Source organism: Colletotrichum godetiae (genome assembly GCF_030913485.1).
Source record: "Colletotrichum godetiae strain CBS 193.32 chromosome Unknown BDP55scaffold_7, whole genome shotgun sequence".
Taxonomy (NCBI): domain Eukaryota; kingdom Fungi; phylum Ascomycota; class Sordariomycetes; order Glomerellales; family Glomerellaceae; genus Colletotrichum; species Colletotrichum godetiae.
The window spans coordinates 1,225,422-1,252,249 of record NW_026851255.1 but is presented as its reverse complement, the minus strand read 5'-3'; the positions used below and the strand labels follow the sequence as shown (position 1 = coordinate 1,252,249).

The 26,828-nt window shown below is 51.9% G+C and overlaps 11 protein-coding genes across 11 annotated transcripts; 6 read left to right on the top strand and 5 right to left on the bottom strand.

Annotated features, from left to right (window-relative positions):
- Positions 1–280: 280 nt before the first annotated feature.
- Positions 281–1,477, bottom strand: BDP55DRAFT_628578 (Upc2 protein; the record flags this gene model as incomplete). The annotated part of the gene is made up of 1 exon (XM_060571920.1): positions 281–1,477. The coding sequence occupies one exon, from the start codon at positions 1,475–1,477 to the stop codon at positions 281–283; it is 1,197 nt and encodes a 398-aa protein (XP_060433749.1).
- A 1,107-nt stretch (positions 1,478–2,584) lies between these two features.
- On the bottom strand, positions 2,585–5,377 carry BDP55DRAFT_758196 (glycosyl hydrolase family 3 N terminal domain-containing protein; the record flags this gene model as incomplete). The annotated part of the gene is made up of 3 exons (XM_060580800.1): positions 2,585–4,535; positions 4,604–4,916; positions 5,365–5,377. 3 exons carry the CDS (start codon positions 5,375–5,377, stop codon positions 2,585–2,587), a joined length of 2,277 nt encoding a protein of 758 aa, XP_060433748.1.
- Positions 5,378–5,886: 509 nt separating this feature from the next.
- BDP55DRAFT_691440 (RTA1 like protein-domain-containing protein) lies at positions 5,887–6,941 on the top strand (the record flags this gene model as incomplete). The annotated part of the gene is made up of 4 exons (XM_060576969.1): positions 5,887–6,064; positions 6,131–6,379; positions 6,472–6,839; positions 6,915–6,941. The coding sequence occupies 4 exons, from the start codon at positions 5,887–5,889 to the stop codon at positions 6,939–6,941; spliced, it is 822 nt and encodes a 273-aa protein (XP_060433747.1).
- A 797-nt stretch (positions 6,942–7,738) lies between these two features.
- BDP55DRAFT_712408 (FAD-dependent monooxygenase) lies at positions 7,739–9,817 on the top strand (the record flags this gene model as incomplete). The annotated part of the gene is made up of 3 exons (XM_060578206.1): positions 7,739–8,245; positions 8,299–9,626; positions 9,768–9,817. Exons 1-3 carry the CDS (start codon positions 7,776–7,778, stop codon positions 9,815–9,817), a joined length of 1,848 nt encoding a protein of 615 aa, XP_060433746.1. The 5' UTR covers positions 7,739–7,775.
- A 423-nt stretch (positions 9,818–10,240) lies between these two features.
- BDP55DRAFT_758185 (uncharacterized protein) lies at positions 10,241–10,702 on the bottom strand. Its single transcript, XM_060580799.1, has one exon. The coding sequence runs from the start codon at positions 10,622–10,624 to the stop codon at positions 10,259–10,261; it is 366 nt and encodes a 121-aa protein (XP_060433745.1). The 5' UTR covers positions 10,625–10,702; the 3' UTR covers positions 10,241–10,258.
- Positions 10,703–11,793: 1,091 nt separating this feature from the next.
- BDP55DRAFT_652536 (uncharacterized protein) lies at positions 11,794–12,910 on the top strand. The gene has a single exon (XM_060574122.1). The coding sequence runs from the start codon at positions 12,255–12,257 to the stop codon at positions 12,762–12,764; it is 510 nt and encodes a 169-aa protein (XP_060433744.1). The 5' UTR covers positions 11,794–12,254; the 3' UTR covers positions 12,765–12,910.
- Positions 12,911–12,973: 63 nt separating this feature from the next.
- On the bottom strand, positions 12,974–14,589 carry BDP55DRAFT_545029 (amino acid permease; the record flags this gene model as incomplete). The annotated part of the gene is made up of 2 exons (XM_060568541.1): positions 12,974–14,379; positions 14,445–14,589. 2 exons carry the CDS (start codon positions 14,587–14,589, stop codon positions 12,974–12,976), a joined length of 1,551 nt encoding a protein of 516 aa, XP_060433743.1.
- A 2,902-nt stretch (positions 14,590–17,491) lies between these two features.
- On the top strand, positions 17,492–18,900 carry BDP55DRAFT_652532 (uncharacterized protein). The gene has a single exon (XM_060574121.1). The coding sequence runs from the start codon at positions 17,859–17,861 to the stop codon at positions 18,846–18,848; it is 990 nt and encodes a 329-aa protein (XP_060433742.1). The 5' UTR covers positions 17,492–17,858; the 3' UTR covers positions 18,849–18,900.
- A 481-nt stretch (positions 18,901–19,381) lies between these two features.
- On the top strand, positions 19,382–20,410 carry BDP55DRAFT_691434 (6-phosphogluconate dehydrogenase; the record flags this gene model as incomplete). The annotated part of the gene is made up of 2 exons (XM_060576968.1): positions 19,382–19,497; positions 19,552–20,410. 2 exons carry the CDS (start codon positions 19,382–19,384, stop codon positions 20,408–20,410), a joined length of 975 nt encoding a protein of 324 aa, XP_060433741.1.
- Positions 20,411–20,726: 316 nt separating this feature from the next.
- On the top strand, positions 20,727–22,901 carry BDP55DRAFT_545280 (heterokaryon incompatibility protein-domain-containing protein; the record flags this gene model as incomplete). Its single annotated transcript, XM_060568556.1, has 2 exons — positions 20,727–22,382; positions 22,431–22,901. 2 exons carry the CDS (start codon positions 20,727–20,729, stop codon positions 22,899–22,901), a joined length of 2,127 nt encoding a protein of 708 aa, XP_060433740.1.
- Positions 22,902–25,199: 2,298 nt separating this feature from the next.
- On the bottom strand, positions 25,200–26,116 carry BDP55DRAFT_758181 (uncharacterized protein; the record flags this gene model as incomplete). Its single annotated transcript, XM_060580798.1, has 4 exons — positions 25,200–25,327; positions 25,418–25,475; positions 25,552–25,618; positions 25,722–26,116. The coding sequence occupies 4 exons, from the start codon at positions 26,114–26,116 to the stop codon at positions 25,200–25,202; spliced, it is 648 nt and encodes a 215-aa protein (XP_060433739.1).
- Positions 26,117–26,828: the final 712 nt, after the last annotated feature.

The following is a 26,828-nucleotide window of genomic DNA, read 5'->3' as shown; positions in this document are numbered from 1 at the left end:
GATGATGGACTGCGTATGTATGTGTAAGGAGAAGGTTGATGGGCGTAGCCCACGATTCCTCCGCTAGTGGAAGTAGGTGGAAGGGCCGTTTGCATAGCCCAGGCTATCTTCCAAATCTACCCACCTTCCTGCCGTCAATATTCCATCAGTACTGGTACCTCCATGCTACCAATAGGTAAGTCTTTGGGTCAGCATCGCGGTGCCCCGATAACCTTTATGCGAGAGGTGATAATACGCAGTAAAGTCTTGAAAAGCAACGAGAGTACATGCAGGCAAAGGTTCAACTCTCAATTAATACCTGTAACGGCCAAGTCAAGACATCTTGCCAGAACGACCCGACACTATTCGATATCAGATGTACTATGGGCGCACCAGAACCACCAAACGCCCAGAAGCGCCGGTACCTGTGCAGTATCGCGGCGTAAAAGGCCAAAACGACGAGAGCCTCCGGTTGGTGTTGGTGCAGTGCTTCAATGTACTCGTCCGGAATACACAGTGGCCAGGCCATCATCGCATGAACGCCGACTTCGAACTTGGACCGCTGTCGTCCGGCCAAGTCGAGAACCCATTGAAGCCTTTCGAGGGCCGCGATGCAGGCAAGGGTCGACACTGACGACGTTGGGATGTTTTCCAGGAACTCCTTCAGCTGCTTCGTTTCCGGACCCGGAGTTTGAAAGCTTTCCTTGTTCATAATGTCCACCATAAACAGCAAAGGCTTCAGATCAGACTGAAGTATCTCGTCCCAGTATTTCCCGGTGATGGATCGTACCCCTCGATGTAGACGCGAATAGTTGACATAGGCGTCAATAAAATCTGCGAGAGAGCCGCAGTGCCATTGTAGTGTTTCGTATAGGACATGTATGCCTAGAAGAGAGGCAAACACAAATGTCGGAATATACGTCGTGTCTGAGATATGCTCTTTCGTCTGGTTGAAGAACCCTAGCGCTCGTGTCTGCAACTCAGTGGCTTGGTGGAAATATATAGACGCCTTGGCTCCATTCTGAGTTGAAAGATGAAGTGAAGATAACCCGAGGAGCTGGTCCAAAAGATATGGTGCCGTCAGAGAGTGCTCGATTGCCGTATCAATAAGCGGTCGTACGTTACCAGTCAGAGCCATGAATTCTGACATGTTGGACTGAGCATAGTGAAGGAAAGCCATGTGACTCGCTGTGAAAGCCTGACCGGTACACGAGTACACCTCGCCAGGGTCCTTGGGAATAGCCAAACATCGGCTGACACTGGTGTCTTTGGGCGCTATATCGGTGCAGACTGGCAATGAGGTGGGGGTTATAGCCGAGGCGTTGTCGTCAGGTTCTGATTTCAAGTACGAGCATATCCGCTCCGCCATGATGCAATTTCGGCATTGCGGCCGGGTCTCGTCGCATTTGATGTGGCGTTTCTTACAGCCGCTACAGCCATTTCTCGATTTGCGATGTGTTCTACGGCCTGCGAGCCGGTCGAGAAGTTGTTTTGACATGGTGATCTTATGTGTGAACCGCGGAGGTGAATGTAAGGGAACTACCAGATACGCGGATTGTTATGAGGTAATACCAAAGAGGAGAACACGTGGAAACATCATCTAGGTCGCGCCAGGCTGTATTTAAATTCTTCTACGTATCTCTAGATCAAAAAGTCTACTTACTCAGGGGCTGAGGCTCTGTTTCGCGCGCGGTGGCTTGGCTTTGATAAGTGTCTTTTCAACATTTGCCTTACACGCGTATTCCGAGCAGTGCCCCGCTTCCCGTGCGGCGATGCGGCATCTAGTGTGGAAGCATTGCGTCCCCACACGCACTTGGCTCACCTGTCTTGATGTGCCGCACATCACCTTTGAGTCAAAGATTATCTAGGTACTGTCAGACGCATCGAATGGCTTAAATCAGCGAAAGCTCCGAGCTACTTCATATAAGATTTGACGGTTGATTTATGTGAGATGCCTTTCGGCAAGCTCTAGCTGTCATCCGGACTATCGGACTTTTTCTATAAACCCCGCCGCCGTCGGAGCCGATCAACATTCTGACCCCAGAGTAGGGAACCGGCTCTGCTTCAAGCAACCTTGCTTCTAACAAAAATCGCAAAGCATGCGATGCTTTTTTCGGGTTAAACTAGCAAATTTCGCTTAACTATGGAGTAAATGACCTAGAAAGGAATCAGATTGTTAGTCAGCTAAAAGCCGAGAAAAGTGGCTCTTAACAAATACCTACTGCGAAAAACGCTTGTTTTCGATGTCAAGCTGAAGCACTGCTTTTATGGCGTAAAGCTGCTTTAGCCGGTTCCCTGCCCCAGAGTACTTCATTACTACTTTCAAACTCAGGGGTCACTCACTTTCTCTGATCTTCCTGATACGCTGGTTTCTGTTGGGGCTAGAAATGCCGAGTAGGACTGCGGTTATTAGATTTCAGCTGTTTGCCGGTGGGATATCAAAGTCGACTACGACTTGCAGTAGTCACTGGCGACTTCTCAATAAGTAAATCTTTACCTATGCTCAAATATCTACTATTTTCGTCTACATCGAGCATTGGAAAGTTGCAAGGAAAACCTCAAAGGTGACAAAACCTGCCTCTAACGCCCAACACACCCACTTTGCCTAAGAAATCACTTGGGCTTCGGCCGTAGCTCTAATGTCCTTCGAGCTGAAACTCCCCATGAAGCGGAAAGCGCCACTTGGGATAGTCCACTGCTTCTTGTCGATATTCCAGAAACTCAAATCTCTTCTCATGAGGTCAAAGACCACAGACTTGGTTTCACCGACTCCTAGATGCACCTTTTCGAAACCTCTCAGAACCTTGACGGGCGTCCCCTCTGGTGTCGTGGAGTTAGGAAAAGAAACGTACAGCTGGGGCACGGCTGATCCTGCCAGGCTTCCTGAGTTCGTGACCTCAATGGTCGTTGAGGCCACCACCTCCCAGAGATCGCTTAATCCGCCTGGCCCCACGCCATTCCCTTCATCCGCAACAGGGGCGATGTCTGTATAGACATGAATCTCTAGAGAGTCACCCATCTCAAACTCTGTATAGGACAGTCCAAAGCCAAACTCGTATTGAGGCTCGATATCGTTCGCGTCCAAGTGACGGTAGTCAATCATCTGTCCTTCTTCAAAGATGGAGTGCCAGGCATCTCGGTCGGTGGCAGGTCCCGTCAGGTTGACAATGGACGGACCGTAGTCCGACTCGTTTTTCGGAATAGAATAAGGAAGACGACCTGATGGCTCGACCGCCCCCCAAAGAACATCGACAATGGCGTTTCCCGTCTGCTCTCCCGGGTAATGAGCGTTCAGAATGGCCGTGACGTTCTCGTTGTCCGCCCATGGGATGACCACCACGCCGGGCCCGTGGATGATGACGACAGTGTTGGAGCACATTGCCGCGGTGTTCTCGACAGCTTTGGTGGCAGACCACTGTAGCTCGGCGGAGTGTCTGTCTTGGCCCTCAGTAGCGTAGGACTTGAGAAAGAGAAGGCAGACGTCCGGGACTGGGTAGATCGTTCTAAAGCGGCCATCCGCTAGCTCGTCGTTGTCGAAAACTGCCTGCACTCGCCCACCCAAAGACTCTGCGTGCTTTCGGATAGCTTCAAAAGGGCTGACCAAGTCCGTGTGTCGAACGGTCCCGGAGCCCCCGCCAATATTGACGGTGCCCATTACGAATCCTTCTGGCTGGGTCCCGATATCAAGGAAGACCGAGCCAATGGTAGGATAAGGGGCATCGTTGCCGAAAACTCCGATATTGAGTTCCTCAGTCAAAGGTAGAGTGCCGTTAACATTCTTCAGGAGCACAGTTCCCGCAGCGCCGATCTCTCGGATTAACTCCGCATGATTCCCTCTGACATCGCGAGCTGGAACTTCCGCATAGCTCGATGGGAGTGCAATTTGATGCCCGTACTGATAGCGTAGGAATGCGGCTCCGCTTGACGGATCAACAGAAGGAAAGTCCTTGTCTTGTCCAAGCAAGAAGTACGGTGTCAGAACTCTCGTTGCCATGTCGCCGAGGCGATCTGCTGAAACGAGGCCGCTGTTGATTGCATCGAGGAGCGACTCGCCAAAGAAGGAGGCTCCAGCCGCGGCACTGACATTGCCCGGCATCTCCAAGTCGAGCCCAGAATTTGCGGAACTCAGCGTCTCGTGGGTAGCGTACCAGTCGGAAACCACATAGCCTGGGAACGCTAGCTCATCCTTGAGGATCGAAATCATCTCTGGATTGGCGCAAGAGTAGTTTCCATTGACCCGGTTGTATGAGCACATGATGCTTGCTGTCCCTGCCTTCACCGCATTGGCAAAGGGCCAAAGGTATAGCTCGTGTAGAGTGCGATCATCGATATCCGAAGAGATGGCCTCAATTATTGTGCCATTATCGCTAACAGTCGAAGTCCGTTGAGTTTCCTGCTCGTTTCCTATGAAATGTTTCGAACAGGCTTGTACGCCGACTGACTGGATCCCGATAACCGAAGCATTCATGGCAACTCCAGCCAGGTAAGGGTCAGGCCCGAAGCTTTCCCAATTACGGCCGCCCACTGCGTGGCGGCCAAGAGGTCCCGAAGATGGGCTGGAAGGAAGTCAGCATCGTAATTGGCACAGCTTAACGCGCCATGTGAAAGAAGAGGTCAAACTAACCCCAAGTGTACGTGAGCACCCTTAGCTCTAAACTCTTCTCCGAGGGCGACAGCGCGTCGGAACATGAGGTCTTTGTCCCAAGTAGCTGCTGTTGAGACCCCGGCAGGGAAGATACTGACACCATCGGAACGCGAGTAGCCGCTAGGTCCATCCGAGTAACACACCCCCTCGAACCCCAGTCGCTCGACGGACCCGATCGCACCCACACATGGAAGGCTGGGACTCGAGTAACCTCCTGTGACGAGACCAATCTTCTCGACTGTGGTCAACTGGGACACGAAGTCCTTGGATGCTGCGGAAGCCTCATCCCAAGCTACATCAGGTTGTTAGTAGTTATTAATGGACCAAAGATGGGGCGTTGGGAGCCGTTACTAGTTGTATGGCCAGGGGGCAATGTTTGGCTCAAGCTTGATCCAAGGAATGTAGCGCTGGCCGCAAAGAACAAGCCTCTGTTGAACATGATGCGGGAAAGGTTCTCCCCTGTCTGTGTGATGATGGAAATGTCAAACTCCGAGTGTTAAGAAAATATTTCTTCTCAAGATCGAGAACACCTGCCAGTATAAGTATCAGGAACGACCTCGCCTCGGTTAGCATAGGTAGCTCGAACGCGAGGCGGATACCATCGAATGATACCTCCGTCGCCTTGCAAATGCTCCGCAGTGACAGCCCGTCGTGAATGAAGTATGTACCAGAGTCAATCTCTAAGGTAGATTGAACAGCGTACTATCCATTCATTCGCGCGTGTTGGCATAGCCACACACCCGTAAAGGGCATGTTCATTGATACTCGGCGATCTTTGCCAAGTCAACAGCTCTAAACACAGCCCTTTTCATCATTCAACGTATTGACGGGAGCAGATACCCGCGGATTCAATCTGTCATACCATAGTCCGCCAACACGCGGAACGGTTCTTTCCTTGTCGCACAAGGGGCTTTGCGGGCTAGAGAAGGGCCATGTCCAATGATTACCCGCCTTACACGTCTGGAGATGGCGTGTCTGCCTGATTTGCCTTACTCGCGGGTTCGTGCCATAGTAACACGCTTGTGTATCCACCATTCCGCGGATCAACCTCTTTACAGATGCAGACTTGCAAGTCACCCGTGCGACCAATGACGCGACAGAGAAGTAGTAACTGAAGCTTTCAACAACAGTTACTGGGGTGCTCAATCAGAGACCAGTTGAAAAGGTGCTTTAAGTATCATTGCAAAGCCATGTTTTCACTTGAAAGAGGATAAAATGTCCTGGACCTCTCTAGGCACACCGTTCTTTTGCCCTATTTTACAATGTCCGTCACTCTACAGTCAAGAGCCGACTCTGGCTTCAAGTTGTACTATTATGACCCTTCGTTCGCTGCAGCAATTCTCTTCGCCGTTGTTTTCTGTGGTTTATCAACTCGTCACTTGGTCTTATTGATCAAGACGAGGACCTGGTGCTTCATTCCCTTCATCGTAGGATGCCTCTGTAAGTATTGTTGGAAGAGGAGACTCGCCCTCTGTTTGGTTGAGATTGTAATCTGACTGAATTTAGTCGAAACTTTAGGATACGCTGCGAGAAGCTATTCAGCAAAGCAGACCCCAGATTGGACCTTGATGCCATATGTCGGACAAAGTATGCTCATTCTCTTGGGCCCTGCATTCTATGCCGCTTCGATCTACATGGTGCTTGGTCGCCTGATCAGCAATCTTGACGCAAACTCGTATTCCCTGATTCGGGTCAAATGGCTCACGAAGTTCTTCCTCATGGGTGACATTCTGTCCATCTTCGGGCAGGGAGGAGGTAAGTGTCCCACGCCTGATATTCCACCATCATCTCATGAGCCTCAAATCTATCAGGCACTTTGAGAAAGAGAAACTGATTTTCGATCCCAGGCGGCGGTCTCCTTGCAATTGCGAAATCCGAGTCATCCCAAAACATGGGCAATAACGTCATTCTTCTCGGCCTGGGCATACAAGTCGTCTTCTTTGGCTTCTTCATGATTGTCACGGCCGTCTTCCACATTCGAATTACCTTGAAATCAACGACGAAATCGCTGCATACATACGTTTCTTGGCAGAAGTTCATTTGGGTGCTCTACTTTTCGAGCTTGCTCATCATGGTTCGCTCCATATTTCGCATGATAGAATATGCGCAAGGCCATGACGGTAGCTTGATACAGAAGGAGATTTACGTTTATGTACTGGACGCGCTTCTCATGACCGTAGTTTCCATAGTCTTTTCGGTGTATCATCCGAGCAGCGTACTGAAGGACGATGGAAACTTGAAGGGTGATGAAGAGTTTCTGTCGATTGGGACTGGTAGTTATCCATTGCAGGGTCACGCAAATGGTGGCCGCGCTTAGCACGAGGTCGCAAGCTAGTTGATAATGGCTGAATCTCCGCCTCAAAGTACCTTATTTGAAAGTTGAACATTGATCATACTTCGCGCGGGAACACCATAAACCTCTTGGGTGGATTTGGACTTCTGGCGTTGAGCTTCCCAGCATTTGCCTTATCGCATAACAAACGCGAGAGTCGTCAGCTGTATCACTACTGGAGCATTCAAGGATTTAATTTGGCGAGTCAACCTGACCGTCTGGCGGTTGACAGTTTTGGATTCACTAGAATCCAAGTCATACAAGCTGCCATTCATATATTCATGATTGGTCTATAATCTCGAAATTCCGATGCTCTGGACGAGATGAGCCGCCGTAATGAGGAACGGATGGGACTGCGAGAACGTGTGTTCGGCATCTTGTCCAGCCAGGCTAGATCTGCAACGGCTCACTCAGCCACGCTCCAACCTTGTGAGCTGGAAAGGGGTACAACTAGGGTCAGCATTTCGAAGTCCAACTTTCAACTTCTTCAAGTAAGAAGTTGAATACACGACGATTCTCAATACGCGGTTAACACTGGGACCAGTGATGGATACCCAGGCGACGTGCACCTTTATTCAGTGCCCAGCGGCGAGAGCCACCGGGGACTCCGACTGGTCTTTTTTAGCTACCCACACGACCTTCTATATTTATACGTGTATCAGGCTCACTCAGGCATCAAGTGATATTGTAGACATTACGGGCAGACTGCCAGTCTTCTAGATCATCTCATGATTTTTCGATAGAGTACTTATTACACCAGGTTTCCCATCGTTTCCAGTTGACTTATGGTGACAGCCAACTCAAGAAAGAACGACCAAAATGTTCACCCACTACTTGTCTGCAACTTTACTCCTCTCGAGCATCGTCTCGGCGGACTCGCTTTGTAAAACCACGCCACACGACACGACCTGGCCGACGGATAGCGACTGGACTGCCTTGAACCAGTCTGTCGGGGGTGCTTTAATCAAAACCCGACCTGTAGCATCATCTTGCTATGATGGCAACCCATTCTCGTCCGCATTGACCTGCGACGCCGTCGATGGCGGCTGGTCCTCCTCCGCATTCCATGCAAGCCTTCCGGAATCTATCGACTACCCATTTTGGGCCAACAACTCCTGTGTGCCTCCGAGCGACTACGCATACAAGAACGATGGATGTAGACTTGGAGGCTTGCCCGAATTCATCCTCAACGCTACGACTGCCGAACAGGTCGCAACAGCTGTGAAGTGGGCTAGTGCGCGAAACATTCGCATCATTGCCAAAGGAACCGGGCACGACCTCAACGGAAGGTGTGTAAGAAACACATATATGACTGCTATGTAGCGAACTAACACTTTGGAAGATCAAGCGGTGCGTACTCACTGTCAATCTGGACTCACCAGCTTCGAAGCATCAAGCTGGATGGCCAGTGGCCACGACCATCGACCAACCTGACAGAAAACGTCGCTATTCTTGGAAGCGGAAACAACTGGGGACGCGCTCTGGAGGCCACAGCCGTAACAGGAAGAACGGTTGTCAGCGGCCAGGTCAAGACAGTCGGCCTCGGCGGCTTCATCGGCGGTGGTGGTCATGGCCCCCTTTCGAGCCACTACGGCCTGGCCGCTGACCAGGTCCTCCAGGCGACAGTGGTTACGACAACCGGAGACATTCTCGTGGCAAATGAGGCTCAGAACCAAGACTTGCTGTGGGCTATCCGAGGCGGCGGACCGGGCCTCTATGGAATTGTCACGGAATTTGTCCTGCGCACACACCCTACCCCTAGCAACGTGGTCCAGACAATTTTGTCCCTGAGCATGCGAGGAAACGATACTGGATATGCTGCCGCCGCATCTTGGGATGCCATGGCATTGCTTTCCAGCTCTCTTCTGGATCTGATGGATGCTGGCGTAGCGGGTTTTGGCAACGCGGCAACGTCAAATGTTTCCCCGACATCTTCCAGCGGCGTTGTTCAAGGGATCGGAGCAACCTTTACTTTCTTCGGTTACAACACCACGGCGAACGATCTCCTCTCTCTTTTGAATCCAATCCAAGCACGCATGTTACAGAGCGGAAATGGCACGCTCTCGGTGGTTGTCGCGGAACCGACTGTTTTCTCTACGTACCTCTCATTTCTTGACGATCTCAACGACCCCGCTACTCCGGTGGCACAGATCAGTCTCATCTCAAGTCGCTTGCTCGGCCGCAGCGAGTTGACTGATATTCCCCTGGAGCAACTTCGATCCCATCTGCAGGATATCACCAAGTCTCAGGTGGAGGGAGGTACTGCTGCACTGGTGTATGGGCTTCAGGGTGGACTGGGACCCCGTCAGGTCGAGGCGGGCATGCGAGGCGCACTGAACCCTGCTTGGAGAAACGCCTACATCCATCTCATTAGCTCTGGAACATACATTAACACGACGGACTCTGCGCCGCAGGACGCCTTGGCCACTGCTGCGGCCTGGGCCGAAGAGAATAAGGAAGCAGTGTGGCGAAATTGGGCACCGGGGACAGGCGCGTACATCAACGAAGCCAACCCATTCAACAGGAACTTCCAAGAGGACTTTTACGGTGGCAATTACGACCGCTTGCTTGAGATCAAGGATAAGTATGATCCCACTGCTAGCCTCTATGTTCGGTCGGGAGTCGGAAGTCACAAGTGGGACTACAATTTGACGACTGGTAAACTTTGCCGTAAGTAGCCTGAGCGTCGCAATTTCATGAGCCAGGGGAGCGCTCTCCAAGCTCTCACGTAGAGACTTTAATCGTTGCGCTTCTGGAAGTCTCAATGTACTTACAAATTTTACTTTCTCTACATACGAACTACAATGCTAGGCAGGGCCGTTCTTGTAGTAGCGCGCCTGCAAGCTCGCAACCTTTGTTAGACAAGTTTCAATTAGAAGCAATGTTTCTGCGGGATGAGAGATCTTCTCTGGATTACGAGGGGAAGACAAATAATCCTCACGTGTTTCCATTCAGTTTCTCTACACAGTCATCTGCTTGGCCAAGGTAGATCCCATTTCTTTTATCACAAGCTTAGAATTGAAACACCTTTGTCGAAGGCACCCGACTTGGAACCTGACAATTGAAATTTACAATACAGATCTCACACTCTACTTGATACCGCTTGCTCAACATCTCCGTTATCTGGTCATCAACTCAGCTTCTCGGCCTCCTTTTCCCAGGTTGCGTCCGGGGGAAACACATGTCGGGCACAGTCGGAAGTGCCCTGGACTGACACTGTGGGTTACACGTGAGCCTACTTTCTGTGTTAGTTTCTCTCAGAAGTTTGCAAAGTGGTTCAGCATAAAGTGTGCTACTCTACCTTAGTGGTGGATCTTGACGACTCCAATGCTCTTGACCCCGAGGCCCAAATGAGTGCTTGCGCAGTTGTAAGTACCAGCGATCGACTCGGTGATAGGGCACAAGACATTGCTGCATTGACAATTCGGGGCGTCGTAAAGAATGGCCTTGTGCGGAACGTCCGTCTCGTCGTAGTCAAACCAAACGCTCTTGACGTCGACTGAGAGCGAGTCCAACTGGATGCATTCCTCGACGTTGGGAAGGTCGCCAGTGATCATGGTTGGGCCGCCGCTGCAGTCATCACTAGTGAAGATTTCGACATTCCAAGCGGCAGCGTTGGAGACGAAGACCGCTGCCATGGTGGCAATCTGAGAGAGACTGAGCTGCATATTGAGCTGGAGGGTTCAGGGTCTTGTGATGATAAAGATAGCGAGCTGGGGTTTCAATGAAGCTATTATGGAGTGAGACGCTGCGGGAGCTGTTAAGTTGGCTTAATGAATATATTGTTCTTGCGCAGGTTCATACACCTTTATATAGGTAATTATTTTGTTCGGCCGGCCATTCTTTCCTTTTTTTTTTTTTTTTTTTTTTTTTTACTATCTCACTGATAGAGCTTACAAGACAGCATCAAATCATTAGACCAGGTGATAGTGACGTCGCCTTGGAGACTCTGAATGGCTGAGTAGCCAGCATGCTAATCCTATCCATATGCCCACATGAATCCTTCTGACGTATCATTTGAGTCCTCAAACAAATCCATAAATGATTTCGTAAGATTAGACGCTAACGGTGGGTTCATTTGAATGGAACGGCAGTCATTGTCACTTATGCTTATCCGACTAGGAACCAAGAAACTTTCCGGTTGCCTGCTATTACACCCACTCATAATATGATTGATGCGATAAAGAACACAAAGAGTGGAGATCACCCTTCCCCATAACTTTCAGCTGCTTACGGTGTAAGCACTTGCATTCCTCGGGGGAAAAAGAGGAAAGAGGCATAACTCCCAAGGCGAAGGATTCACGGTAACTTGCAAGTCAAGTTCTTTCTTGTCCCGTGAATATTGGGTCTTTCGCCTTGGAAGTTGGCGATCATGTTCATCTCAAGGTGTTAGTCTCCGATATGAACCAGCAGAATAGGATATTCTGACTAGCTGTGAAGGTTTTCGCAAAAGAAAAAGGCAACCTTTCCAAGTTATGTTGTATGGTGGACACGAAGTACTGGCCCATCTCAAGACACTTAGTATGATGCTGCCTACATTATTTTTCCAGGAAGTGGCTGACGCCGAGAAATGTCTTCCTGATGATCGCTCGGATACTTCACGGAGCCAGTTGTGAGCTCTCAAACTAAGCTGTCTGACAAAGCCCAGTCATTCTAGGCAACACCATGGTGGATTTGATCCGCGGTGGAAGCCATTTAAAATGTTCCAGCTCAATGGTACGGACGTTGAACAGACAACACGCCTCCAAGAGAGGATCACAAACAAGATAGAGATCCTTGAAAGTAAGGATGTAAGTCCTGAATTGTAGTTGGTATCAGCTAACACAGGCCCGCCATGTCGTGTAAATGAGTGAGGTAAAGTTGTGTTTAATTACGTTGGATTGAACTTGAGCATCACGGTCCATCAAGTACGTACCCCGATGCATCCTTCATTCCTTCCCAATTTGGTCTTTCGAATAATATTAGCGGGAGGGAAGGCTCGGTCTTCCCCACACTGCCACATTGTGACCTGCAGGCTGCACCTGCCTGCAGCCAGTGAACTGTCATCCCCCACTTGGCAAGAACCCCACCGCGTCCCGTGTCCCGCGCTGCAGGACCGCCCGGACTTTGCTCCTGCCTCTGAGCCCGAGCTCGAGCACAACCTTCCATCCTTGCCACTCTCAGCCTCCTCAACCGCCCGGTGTCATCTTCTCCTCTTCCTTCGAACGTCAGCATCATTATCACAAACAATCCTCGAACCGGCTCGAACCAAGCTTTATACAGCACCGCACCCTACTGATCCGCGGAACAATCTCCAAGATGTCCTCCCAACCTAACCCGCTCCGCAACATTCAGACGTCGACCGTCTTCCTCAACACAACCCTCGCCGGCCTAAACCTGGGCCTCTCCTTCTTTGTCGTGCCCCGTCTCCTTGAATCGCCGACTCCTCTCATGCTACGACAGTGGTCCAACATGTTCAAGCGGACCAGTCGGGTCTTCCCGCTGCCGACCCTCTTCTGTGCGTTGAGCTACTGGTACATGGCCTATGCCGTGCGCCACCTGCCCAGCAAATCGAAGCTACTGGCCGCTGCCGGTGCCCTTTGCTTTTCAATGGTCCCTTGGACTGGCTTATTCATGGTCAGCATCAACAAGAAGCTGTTCAAGAAAGCCGAGGAAACCAAAGATATGGGCATCATGGCCATTGGTCTGACCCAGGAAGAAGAGGAGGGCGCCAAGTCTCTCGTGGATCAATGGGGGTTGTACAATCTCGGAAGGGGAATTGCCATCGGTCTTGGTGGTGCCGTTGGTCTTTACAGCATCGTTTCTTGATTCAAGTTTAATTCTCAAAGTCAAAGCAGAATCCTCTTGGCTGGTCGTTATCTGTAGCGTAACGGAGGTTCTCATCAATCACTTGGAGTCATCACCACGCTGCATTTTTTGAACTCATGGGTATCATCATTACAACTATTCTACTAATGTTACATCAGATTACTTTTTGACCTCCATTCCTAACTCATTCATTTCGTCACCCGTAATTCTCATGATTGCGATCGCAGAGTCCCACTCGTAACATCGGCATCAATGGCCTTCAGGGGCATGGAGCGGTTGAAGATCTTGTGGCCTACCAGGAGGACAAGGAACAGGAGAACACTGACGTACGCAGTGAAGAAGTCACTGGTGCTCCACTCGATGAAGACGGCGAAACCGTTGGTCAGAATGATAAGGACGTTGAAGAACAGGCCGTACCAAGAAAGGTAAGGCTGCAGTGGCGCAAGGTAAGGCAGGGTGCTACGCGGAATGTTCTGAGCCTTGAGGGCAGCCATGAAGCGCAGATGGCAGATGTTGATGCATGACCAGCTAATGAAGCCAGCGACGGCAGTAACGTTCAGAAGCCAGTCAAAGACAACGCCACCGTTGGACGACAGGTTCATGTACGCGAGCAAACCGACGGCAGATGTGGTGGCAACTGCAAAGTAAGGAGTTCCGAACCTGTTGGTGTAGGTCATGAACTGAGGAGCACACCTCTCGTTGGCGAGCGAAACGAGAATGCGGGAGCCAGAGTAGACGTTGGAGTTGGCGGCGGAGAGAACGGCAGTCAGGAGCACAGCGTTGATGATGTCGGGGAGAACCTTGACACCGGCCAAGTTGGCAGCGATAACCAAGGGAGACGCCGACGCATCTTGGGAGTCGAGCAGAAGCGATGGGTTGTCGGATGGCACAATGATGCCGACGAAGAAGATGGTTGCCACGAACAAGCTGAAGATACCCCAGAAGGTCCAGCGGACGGCACTGGGAACGCTCTTCTCGGGGTCCTTTGTCTCACCAGCACCGATACCAACCAACTCAGAACCCTGGAAACTGAAACCGGCGGTGATCAAGACGGACCAGAAGCCAATGAACTTGCCGACGGAACCCTCAATGATGGACTCGTTGAACGCACCCGGGCTCACCCAGTACTTGAAGCCCAGATAGCCTTGCTGGCCGACGCCGGCGTTGATGCAAATCGCAAAGATGATGAAGCCGACGATGGTGACGACCTTGATACTGGCGAACCACATCTCGACCTCACCAAAAATGCGAATGGGCATGAAGTTGAGGGCGGTGAAGACGACCCAGAAGACGCTGATGAAGATGGCAATGCTCAAGCTGTCGTTCCAGTATTGGATAATGACACCAGCAGCAGTCAACTCGAGAGCGAAGGTGATGGACCAGCTGAACCAGTACATCCAGCCCATGGCGAAGCCGAGAGTGGGGTCGATGAATCGGGAGGCGTACGAGGTGAAGGCACCGGGGACGGGAATGTAGGTGGCCATCTCGCACAGGGCCGTCATGACGGAGTAGACGATGGAGCCGATGAAGATGAAGGCGATCAGGCAACCAACAGGGCCGGATGTCGCGATGGCCTTGCCGCTACCAAGGAAAAGACCAGTACCGATGGTACCGCCTACGATGATGTGTCAGAAAAACTGCGACCCTTGTACGAGGCAAGACTCGATCAAAGTGACATACCGATGGCAATGAACTGCAGGTGACGACTGTTGAGGTCTCGCTGAAGACCACCCGTCTCGCCATTCTCCAAGTCGGTCTTGGAGGCATTGGTGGGAGTGACCTCACCCTCACTCGTGTGAGGAGCCTTTTCCTTGGAGCCGAACATGGTGATGGCTATGTTTGGCTTGGTGTATCGAAGTCGGCACGGGGTAAGGTTCGTTCACGGACTAGAGCGACGAGTCTCTTCGACCGAGGCCAGAAGCAATAAGCACACTCGAAAGGATCGGGGGGACGAAGGAAGCCTGTTGATTCGCTTCTCCAGAAATCACCGGACGCATGTGCAAACAAAAACCTGGGGGGACGACAGGAGAGGTTCCGCCCCGAACAGAAAGCTCATGGCATGATTAAATACAATACGGGCCTTCTCTTACTCAACAGGTTCCACTCCGCGTCGACTCATCGCGACCGGTAACGGTGACCATGGATGGAAAAATCTCGAGCAGTGGACCGCGCTGGCGGCTGGACACACTCGCACGTACATGCAGGCGCACACACAAAGGCCTCGCTCGAGACCCTCTCCTTGGCTTCGCTCGTTGCGGGTTGGCCGATGGAGACGCGATGGTCTCACGCTCCCAATGCTCCATCACGCCCTGGTAGTGCGATTCGGGAGTCGGCCGGCCACGGGTAACAACGGCGTTGACCAGGGGGTTTGCCTGTCGACCAAGAGCAATGTGGGAAATGGAGCGTGGAGATCAGCAGCTGTAGCAAGCAAGCCAGCAATGACATGCCATTCCGCTGCATGGCAAGTCGACGCCCTCGCCGCCGCCTGCAGTTCGTCCGATCGGCCGGCATAAGCGTGTCTATTCCCATGGCAGCATAGCTGGCTTTCAGTCACCAAAAGGATCGATTCTTCCACGCCGCCGCCCTCGCGCCACCCGATTCCCACCGAGCTTGGACCGAGCCCCTTCGTTTTCTGCTGTTTTTGCTTGGAAAATCTCCGATTTTTCTTTCCGCATAGCCAATCAGGACGGTCCAATTCCTGCAGAGTCACGGCACCCGCAAGCTCTGCCCAGCCGCTGGACGGGTAGAATTTTTCTCGAACATTTTTCTCACCACCATTGTCCCTTTTCAGCTAGAGATATCAAGCTTCTTCCAACCGAATCTGTTGATGAGCTTGTCGGTCTTTACCAAGTCTGTCTCGACTCTGGGCAGTCCGACTCTCCAGCTCGGACATGTCCCTTCCAAACGATCGGTGTACCCCGGCCATGATACGTTGCAGCACCGCGGTCTCTCGCAGCCAACCGCCACCGTCGTCACCAACAAGAGGCGCCATATGTCCTGTTGTTGTCAGCCCTACGACGCCCAATAAGCCTTGTACGCCGCGCCTTGAAATGACAATACAGCAGGCCAGACCGCGCTAAGCTGGGCAACGAAAGGAAAGGTGACTCGCAGGATTTCATTCCTTGGTTTGCTTCATTGGGCGTTCCCGCCCGGTTCCGACAATTCTGGTGATGGACCGCGTTCTAGCGACTAGCGAGGATATTTGCCCCAAGCTCCCATCCCAACCCATCCCATCCCTAAGCTCGAAAATTTCTTCTCCCTAGTTTTCATTACGTCTTTTTGTGGAAACATCTGCAGAATTTTTCTCACGATCGGAGCGGGCCGTCGAGACACTTGAGATTTGATGCTGAAAGCTCAGAGATAATGCGTTTTCTTGTGTCAATTCAGTGAGCAAACTGCATGTCACCGTTTCCCGTCGCACTTGGTGACCTGCGCTCTGATTCGAGCTCTTCGTGGCTTGTTCTCTTCTGCTTCAGCATCGTCGTTCCGGACCCGGGGGTTCCCCCCATCCCATGCATGCATGCCATCCGGGAAATGGTGCCGGCTTGCCGTTTAATGCTCGGAGATGAGAGTTCGTAGACAGGAGTTCCGGTCCCGTGTCGGCTTACGATTGGTTTTATTTACCCGGCGCTCGCTTTTCCCTCTTTGGCTGCTACAGGCCGCCCGACTAATTCTGGATCCGAGGGTTGCTTCCGCTGCCGGCACTCGACGCCGGACAGAACATACGAGAGCCCGATCCGATCCCGGGTTTGGCTTTCTGACCTGTTTGTTTAACGCATCGCTTCTCACATTAGTACGCCGCAATCCTCGTTCAGAGGAGGTTGACGGCTATTGATAAGGCACTATGCATTTCCACCTTGTGTTCTGTATGCGATGTAGTGGTCTCGTTTGGTCGACTGAGTTAACATTTGTGGCCTTGCTGATTCGTGCCCCTAATTGAGCGGCACTTACCTACTAAGATATTATCCACTGGCGTTTTTGAAGACGCAATGCAGTAATGCAATGCAGGGTTTTACTAAGCTAACAAGATAACACCCTTTGGGGGGGGGGGGGGGGGGGTTAAAATCACAGTGAAGTATCCCTCATCTTGACGAGACACTGACCCTGGTATAAGTAGCAATGGCTACCCAATTCTTCTATTCGCCCATCTTCAAGCTGTCTCGCCAGTGCCGCTGTGGAAAGGCTCCCTTTGGAGGAGTCAAAGTTGCAGTGAAGCGGCGCTCAACCATGGGGGGTGTAACTGGGGTATTCAACTCCCGAACTGCAGACTCAGCCTCATAACCGATGATATCAACCCGTCGTCCATGGAAAATGAAATGTCGTTAAGCAATTCAATTTCTGTGCCCCAGTGATGCTATGTCACTGGGCAGAATCGACACAAAGGCCGGTCAGTAATTTATATCCACGTGTTTTCCATGCGTAAGAGGTGGCAGACAGATCGCGGGCAGATTCGGCTGAGGTGGGATGGACACAAAGTGACTACTTAATCGATGCGCAAGGTAAACAACTCTTGCATCTCATCTCAGGTCTTTCAGGCCAGTTTGAATTGCAGTGAAGACGAGGGTGGGCTGAGTAATGCTGTTATTGGATATGACTGTGATGTTGACATCGCTGGCGATATTCCCTTTGGGGGAGATCAAATTGCAGTGAGAAGCGGGGGTTTAGAAAGCGGTGGCTGCGCTAATGACGTCGTGATTCACGGGGAGGTCTGTTTTCTTGAGGTTGAATAATAACTTCTGTTCCTATTCGACGACGGAGACGACGGCCGTCTCGATGCCGAGTCGAGGCCTCTTCCGACGAAGCAGTTCCTCCAAGCTATTTTCTCGTCTCATCAGTCAGCTTGCTAAGTAATGGGTAGTTGAGTTTGGTCTACGTATATTGGCCAGCGCAAAGGCCCAATGTCCTTGAGGGCGGACTAACGGGCTGCTAAAGCCGAACGCTTTGTTGCGCTTCGCTGTTTCTCCTTCTGCAAGGACGTCACTAGCTGTGGCTCGGAAATGGCATAACGTCTGCATCGTAAAACACGCTGTAGTTGTCACAAACACATACGGAGGCACAGGATACGCGTGTCACAAGATCTAAATAAAATTCAACATGGCAGACCTCATCGCGCTCGAAGAGCACTACGTTTCTCCCCTTCTCGATGCCAAGAAAGGCGGGGCCCCAAGCCCCGACACGTTCGGGCCCGTCATTGTGGAAAAGCTGGGGGACATAGGCCCGGCACGTCTTCGTGACATGGCCGACAACTCCGTTGCCATGACGGTGCTCTCCCACTCACCAGTTCACCCCGATGCCGAGATTTGTAAAGCCATCAACAATGATCTTCACTCCAAAATCATCCACCATCCGGCCGAGTACGCTGCCTTTGCTGTCTTGCCAATGCACGAGCCCGCCGCCGCCGCTGCCGAGCTCCGGCGCTGCGTCCAGGACCTAGGCTTCGTGGGCACACTCACGGGGAACCACCTCGACGATGGTAGCTTCTTCGACACACCCGACTTCCATCCTCTCTGTGAAACCGCACAGGATCTGGACGTACCATTCTACCTCCACCCAACCTTCCCATCCGAGCAAGAGTCCAAAGTCAACTTCCAAGGCCCCTACGACGTCGAGATCGCAAAGGCGCTGGGGAGCTGGGGGTGGGGCTGGCACTCCCGAACAGGTCTCCACTTTCTCCGCCTCTTCGCCGCCGGCGTATTCGACAAGTTCCCGAGACTCAAGATTGTTCTCGGCCACATGGGCGAGATGCTCCCGTTCATGCTCGAGCGCATCATCGGAGTGTCGGCGAGATGGCCGGCACCCGGAGGCGGGGAGCGAAAGCGCGGGCTGAGGCAGGTGTGGGATGAGAATGTGTGGATTACGACGAGCGGCATGTTTTCGCTGGCGCCGATGGCTTGTTTGTTGCAGGAGACCAAGGTTGAGAGGGTCATGTTCAGTGTAGATTATCCGTTTGCTGGGAATGGTGCTGGGAAGGAGTTTATGGATAAGTTGAAGGGGAGTAGGCTTGTGAGTGAGGATGAGTGGGAGGGGATTGCGTGGAGGAATGCCAAGGGGCTTTTGAGGTTGGATTTTGAGCCGAAAAAATGAGCATATTGACCGATTCTCTTAAGATTTGACGACTGACATTCTTATCAATGGCACTGTGTGTGATTAGTTGATGGTGGCAGGAATCAATTTGAGAGCACTGAGTAACAGGGCGTGCAGCTCCTCATACATTTTGAACATGTGCAACACCGCATGATCAATGAGATGCCCATTCATCTTTCAATCTCTCCATACCCTCCAAACACGATGCCAAACTACACGAGAAGAACAGAGAGAGAGAATTAAGGAGATAGCTCATTTGGTTAAACCATGGTTGATCGAAGATGACATCTGAGGCGGTTGCTGTGCTGGGTATCTCGGTAACTATTCCCGAGCTAGGCACACTCCTCCGATCGGCGAGAGTTGCCGGGGTGCCCGCCTCGCAACTCTGCTCATTCATCATCACCGGACTCACTCATCAATAGCTTGCTACCATCTACAGCCATTGTTGGTTACGTTACTATCAATTGATTCCCTTCTCTGTATCTTGACATCGTATCTACTTTGGCATATCGGTGCATGTGTTACTTGCCACCATGACGCTCTCACTCCCAAAGATCGGGATCCTCTCCATCGGAGACATGGGGATGGGCATCGCCAAATTACTCGTCTCGAAAGGCTTCTCAGTCGCCACGAACGGTCAAGGCAGGAGGTGAGAGTGAAGTCAATCTCACTTCTAGAAGAACGCTTACTCACTCAATGACAGCCCGGCAACAATCGCCAGAGCCCGCAGCGCCAACGTAGAAGTCCTGAGCTCCGACGTTCATCTCGTTGAATCGCGACCCTACTTCCTCTCGGTCGCACCACCAAGAGATGCACTCAGCATCGCCCGGCGCATCATCGACGCGACAACAGTGATCAAACTGGAGAAGCCACTTTACTTCACCGACCTCAATGCCGTCTCACCAGCCACCTGCAAGCAAATGAGCCAAATGTTCATAGAGGCCGACAGTCCCATTCGCTTCGTTGACGGCTGCATCATTGGCGGGCCGCCGAAGCTCAAACCCAACAGCGGTAACAACCCGTCAGCTGCGGATCAATGGTATGTCCCTAGCATGCCGGCGTCCGGAAAGTATCCCCTTAGCGAAGCATGTCCTGAGCTTGCAGAGGCGTTGAACATGCGCCACATATCCCCCGAAGTCGGCGCTGCCAGCGGGTTGAAGATGTGCTTCGCGACCACGACCAAGGGCTTCATGGGTTTGGCAATCCAGGCCTTCACGACAGCGTCCAAGCTTGGTGTCGTCGACGAGCTGCGCAAGGAGATGAGGGATGCCGCGCCGGGCTTGCTCGATTTTGCCGAGAAGTCGGTACCGCTTGTGCCACCCAAGTCGTACCGGTGGGTGCGGGAGATGGAGGAGATCTCTGGCACCCACCGCGCTGAGGGCGGCTTTCAGAGCGACAATGATGTGTTCCTCGGCATGGCGGATTTATATCAGGCCATGGCGGATGATCCCGTCTTGGGCGCGGAGAAGGTTGGGGGGAGGAAACGGGGGACGACCATCGACGATCTAGCTGCTGCGCTGGGGGATGGCTTGACCGGCAAGAAGACAGATAAGTCTGATTGAAGCTTAGTGTTGAGATTGACGGGTGATCATCCGAGCCAAACTCCGTAAGCAGACGTCAGTAATGTTTCTGTACGCCTCGTCTTGGTTCTACGGGCCGCTGGTTTCGGTCTCACAAGTTGAGTACCCCGCGATGCATGTACGGCGCTAAATCAGTAGGTCTCAGTTATCAATGACCTGAAATACTCGTCAATGTCAGCGCCCTCACTTCTAGAGATCTCTGTCTTTATCATCATTCTTCCATTGGTACTGCTGCTTGCGAAAGCCCTTAATCAAATCCTTGCTTGCGCGACCACCCCACAGGCAACGCCAATCAACAATGAGGCTCGACCTCGGAGACTCAGCAAGCAATGGCTTCACAGCCGGACCCAGCTCATCCTCAAGGGCATGGGATCGCGACATCAAGCTCCCGCCCGAAGACCCGAACTTGCGTCTCTGCTCCAGACACCGCGTCATGAATCTCAATCAGTCCGATTTTGCACCTAGGCCTCAAGAGCAAGAGCTGCCGCCCGACTGGCACTTTGGAACTCTATCAGACGTTATCCAGCGCAGCGATTACTGCGGGTTCTGCAAGATGATTGCTTCGTCGGTCTCTACGAATAACTACAAAGACGACGTAGAGGTCTTGGGCTGTTGGGTTCCGGATGTGACCTTTGAGGGAACCGATACCAAGGGCACAGAGAAGACTACGATGAACACGCTGAGGTTACGAATTGCTCCGGAGATGGTAGGATGGGAGGACGCGTTTGCCCCGTTTGATATTGTTCCACTGGCCAAGGACTGCGAGAATGATATGTTCAAAGGAAGACTCATCGATGAGAAGTCCATTAACAGCAACCTGTTGAAGTCATGGCTGCAGACTTGCGAAGAGAAACATCACCTCGTTTGCTGGCGCAAAGACGAGCTTGCCGCCGGCTCCATCGACCCATTTATCCGACTTTTGGACCTCAAGGATAACTGCCTCGTCAAAACGTCTGATCTCCCCGACTTCGTTGCTCTGAGCTACGTTTGGGGCCGCGGGGCTGTGAATTTCAAACTCACTACTAGCAATCTTGACGAACTCTTCACCCCCGGTGGACTGAGCAACAACTTTGACAAGTTGCCCAAGACGATTCAAGACTCCATCAAGCTGACGACCCTTCTCGGTCACCGATACTTGTGGATTGACTCACTTTGCAACATCCAGGAAGGCAACGATGAGGACAAGAACGTCCAACTTAATCTGATGGACGTCATATATCGCAGAGCTTCTTTCACAATCGTTTCCGCCAATGGTGAAGATGCAAATGCCCGACTATCTGGCATCAACGGGGTCGAGAGGAGCAAAAGCCAGCACACCGCCGAGTATTCACCAGAGCTCACCTTACTCTCCCTCGTTCCCGATTTCGAGGATGGCGTTGAGAAGATTAACTGGAACACACGCGGTTGGACCTACCAGGAGCGACTCCTCTCGCGCAGGCTCGTCTTTTTCGCGGATAACACGGTCTATTTCCAGTGTGGCCAGATGACCTGTAGTGAAGACTTCAACATGCTTCGCGACGACGTCACTCAGAGCGCCTCGCAGCAAAATATCACTTTATCTCGCGGGGAGGCACCTCCCTCTCTGACCCGGCGGTACCAGTATCGCCTGGGCATCTCGTCTGAGTTCTACTATCGTATGGTCACGGAGTATACATCACGAGAGATGAGTCACACAGACGACCGAGTCAACGGTTTCAAGGGTATCTTGAACGTCATTGAAAAGGTGCCCGAATACAAAGACGTCTTTGTCTGGGGTACTTGGGCAAAGGATCTGCTCGCCTTTTCTCTGTTATGGCAGCCGCGACAGGAACTCAGCAGGGTAGTCAAGTACAAATCTGACCCGCCACTCATCCTCTATCCCTCATGGTCGTGGGCTGGCTGGACGGGGGCCGTACGATTTGACGACCTCGACGATTGGAACGGCCTACCTGCGCTCGAGAGTCCGTTCGATCGAGTGCGTCCAGCGGGCTGGGGCGTCTCGGTCGAGCTGGACAAAACTGAGAAGCCAGAACAGCACAGCTTCCACCTACGACTACGAACGAGGGTCGGGAAGTTCAGGCTTACTCTCCACGACAGGAGCGGAGCCCTGAAGTCGCCCTCGTTACCGGATGTCAAGGAGCCGCACCCTGTTCGCTTCGGTATCACGCACTCTGCACTTCCGAAAGATGGAGGCGATGACGAGTGGCTTGGGTCTGTTCTGATGCCAAAGGGGTACCGGCAGAAGGGCAGGCTTGGGTGCTCCTATGAGTTTGTTATTCTCTCAGAGGCATACGGCTTCTCGGGAGAGGAGCTCTCGAGACATGCCGGCCAGAAACCTTGGGAGGCTGTCAACGTGATGTTGATCAACCGCAGAGACGTGGACGGAGAAGAATCAAAGGCTGTTTCAGTTGTTCAACGGGCTAGTGTAGGCAGGATGTTGAAGTCGGCATGGGATGAGATTTCCACGGAGCTGGAGGAGATCTTAGTCGAGTGAATCCAACACGAGGCAGGCGTACAAATTCTGGGTAAATAGAAGGCAAAATAACTTCTAGTAATCTTGCAGCGAATGTATGGTAATGTTGAAAGGCAAAATGGAGAGTAGTCGTCACGGAGCCATTGATTTGATGATGCTAAGAGACTCAGAGCACGGCAAGGAGTTCAATTGAGTGAAATTCAAAGTGAAATGAGATCTGTTGAAGTATATACACTGAATGTAATCTGACAGAAGCTTTTCTGGTTGCCAAATTCCCCCCGACCAAGACCATGGTGACGAAAAGCAGCAAAACAGGGTGTTTGTAAGGCCGATGCCCAAGCAACTTCGGCGTGAGGTTTCCAAAGGAATCCCGATGATGAACCTCAGCTCTCGTCGGGACCCATCTCGTCTCCCTCTTAGTGACCGTGGCCCCCATAGCCACCACCGTAGCCGCCTCCCTTTCCGCCACCGTATCCTCCACCACCGTAGCCTCCGCCGCACTTTGAACCCTTGCAGTTGCCGTATCCTCCGTATCCGCCGCCATTTCCGTAGCCGCCGCCGCCGCCTCCGTAGCCACCACCTCCGTGACCACCATACCCGCCGCCACCGTATCCGCCACCGCCGTACCCACCACCCTTTCCGCCGCCGTATCCTCCGTATCCACCGCCGCCGCCCTTGTTGTTAAGAATGTCAACTCCACCATCCTTGTTCTTATCTTCGCCGGGGAGACCGGCCTCATCTCGCTTGCCGAGATCGTTGTCTTTCTGGTCGCTCTTTGCCTCGTCGGAGCCCTGGATGCCGTGGCCGCCTTTGCCGCCGCCGTGGCCGTAGCCCCCGCCATTGCCGTATCCTCCTCCGTTGCCGTATCCTCCTCCGTTGCCGTATCCACCACCACCACCGCCGTACCCGCCCCCACCGTGTCCACCGCCTCCCCTGCCCCCGCCGTAGCTGCCGTAGTCACCGTAGTCGCAGCCCTCATCTCTGCCACCGCCCTTGCCGCGCTTGCATTTGCTGTTATTATGGTATTGGTCTTGGTTGTTTTGTTTCTTGTCATCGCGTGCTTCGAGTTCGTTTGGTTCATCACGAGCAGCGATGGCTTCGCTTAGAGACTGATATTTGCCACATTAGCGCTGTAAATCTTTAATAGCTTACAAGGAGTCTTACCGGCATATCTACATTAGGCTGTTATTGTCGGAAAATTGTTAGCACAAGGCCCAGAACAAACCTGAGATGGCGATGGTTTTGCCTGTCCAGGAGTCACTTACAGCTGCCTCAGGGGCACGCTACTACAATGTCAAAACCTTTTCAAGTAAATAGATCTGAAAGAAGAGCAAGGACTTACTTCGACAATGTCACCTGACTCAAAGCCTGGCTCAGCGATGGGCTGGGCTACAGGTGCAGCAACAGCAGCAATGGCGCAGAAAGCCATGCCAATGGTGGCGGTTTGTCTGAACGACGGGATATGCATGATGGCAGATTTAAGAGTTGAAAAGAAAGGTTGAAAGTTGAGATATTGAGGCGGCACTTGAGTCAATCCAAGAAAGGTGAGGATGTGATGAAGAAGGACACAAGGCGGCAAACTAGGAAATACAGCTCCGTACTTATACTCGAGACTGGACAAATTTCCAACCCGGTAGAATAGGAACGAACATCCACAGTCGTACTCTGGCCCAAGTCATCCGCGGCTGAGTCTTTCTCAGCTGAAGTCAACTTCGGGAATAAGTTGTGCCTCGTGAGTTGCCAATACGGCAACGCGAGATCTGCACGACAACGCGAGGTGTGGTGATAGTCTAGTCAGCCGCTGACTACCCAAAGCATATAACTTTCCAAGGCCACCCATGGAAGGGAGCTATGATCTACGAAGGCTTATATCACGCAAGTGAAAAGCATCTGAGTAAGGTATCCGAAAAATAGAGTTATCTGCAAGCATGGTCAAGCAGAGCCGCCCACCAACTTCAATCATCCGATCTCGGGAGGGACCTTCGGATGTGAGGGGGAAACGAGTTCCTCTCCACGTTTTGCAGTCGCTGTTCACCTTGGGGTGAGGCACCCATGGATTCAGTTCTCATTTAGACGAACAGTGGTGCGAGAACCGTAAGTAGGATTTGCAACAGTGCTTTGTGACAGCCTACTTGACAGCACTTCATGAGACAAACTTCCTAGGATACATCAGGGGAATTTCGAATCCAAAGCTTGCTTGGAGCTTTCTTGAAGCAATTGAGAGGAATGAACGACTCGTACGTCCGATACTGTGGGGAGCCAACCAAGCTCATGAATACGCGAGCTTCGCCCCATATTCAAAAAGAAGCCTCGCTTTGCTCAAGGGATCTTTAGATAGGTTAGGCCCCTCATGATGGGCCGCATACGAGCCATATCTTCATTTACCGAAAGCCAAAGCTCGTTTTCATGCCGATTGATAAGGTCTAGATGCGGAGTCCGCTGCTTGTCTGCAGGTAGAAAGAGAGGCCGAAGTTGACAAAGAGGGAGACTCAACATTTGCTGTCAGCTTCGCCCTCCAGCAGCTTCGTAAGCCGTACCCTTGCCGGTCTCGACGCCGGAAGAAGCATGGGTAAGGGTCAGAAGTCCGGCTTTTAGCTAAGGTAACATTAAAGCAAGAACGCTGGCATCGTAGATGCCTCACATCCCTAGACCCGGACATCAGGGCACTTACTCCATGGCCATGCCAGTGGGGCTTAGTCACAACATTTGAAGTAGGCGGCATAACCGGGATGGACTTTCTCATTCAACATCAGCAGAGTGGCTTCTCTTAACGTACATTATGATTCCACACTGGTTGTTTCATGTCCCGAAGCTCAACCAGTGGCCGCGTAGACTACTTACGTCCCGATAGAGTTGGCTCGGACCTCCGAACTGCTCAGCGAAATGTCACCGAGCCCCTCCACACCTATAAACAAAGGCAAGAACGACAACTTTGAGTTGACTTGGCAGACGTCAAGATAATGATCAGCACTACCCGAAAGACTCTTGCTATCAACCGGCAACTTCGGTTGACCACAAGGGCTTGCAACGATCCGTTTCTGCATGGCAGAGGAATCTCGATACTTTATTTGAAGCCCATGTGCTTTGGCCCAAAGTACTAAAGAGAGCAAGCGAAGTACTAAAGAGATGAAGCGAAACCGAGCTGCAAATGGCGGCACCGTGGAAGAAAGAAGGCCGCGATCCACGCAGCCACATTGCGGCTGCTTGGTATAGTGGATTTTCCAGACTGAGCACATGTCGACGGTCTGCCGGGGTCCAAGGAGTTCCTTGATGCCAAACTTCCACGCAGGAGCTCTCCAGTGCTCGTGCTCGCAAGGCCTTAGCAATCCACACGAGATCTGGACCTCGATAGTTCACGTCGAGTTCGTGATCCCCTAGTCATCTCGTTCGGCTGGTGTGTAGTTTGCAGTTCAGGATTTAAACACGTGAGCACGCCACTGGGGAAAACTTTCGAGATCCCACCGGAGAGAGTTTTCTAGGCATTTCATGCGGGATCTCATCTGTTGAGGCATTCGTCTAGTCATCAGAAAAGTCTCATTGTGCTGAGTGTCGATGTGTCAGCAGAACTGCTGGAAGCTTAACTCCGCCCTGCAATGGCAGCAATGCCTCGGGCATGACATGAACATGACTGAGGAACTACTCAGCACGGACCAGATGCTGAATCCGAAGGGTAGAGGCTTCACCCAATTTGTCTCCGAGTATGGCAGTTTGAGTTTATCCGATAATATCAATTACACGTCGTCCAAGATGAAGACAGCGGTCGGTAGGTGAGTGGTGTGGACGGACAGTGGCTTTTCCCAACGTATTCTCATCGAAACCCTCTACTGTCTGTCCCTTAATCATCGCGGACTCAATCAATGTATGATAATAGATCTAAAGCACTGGGTCATTCAAAAGAAAGTTGCATTTCAACCAGGCAGGTTGCACACGTGTTGTAGTGCTGTAATT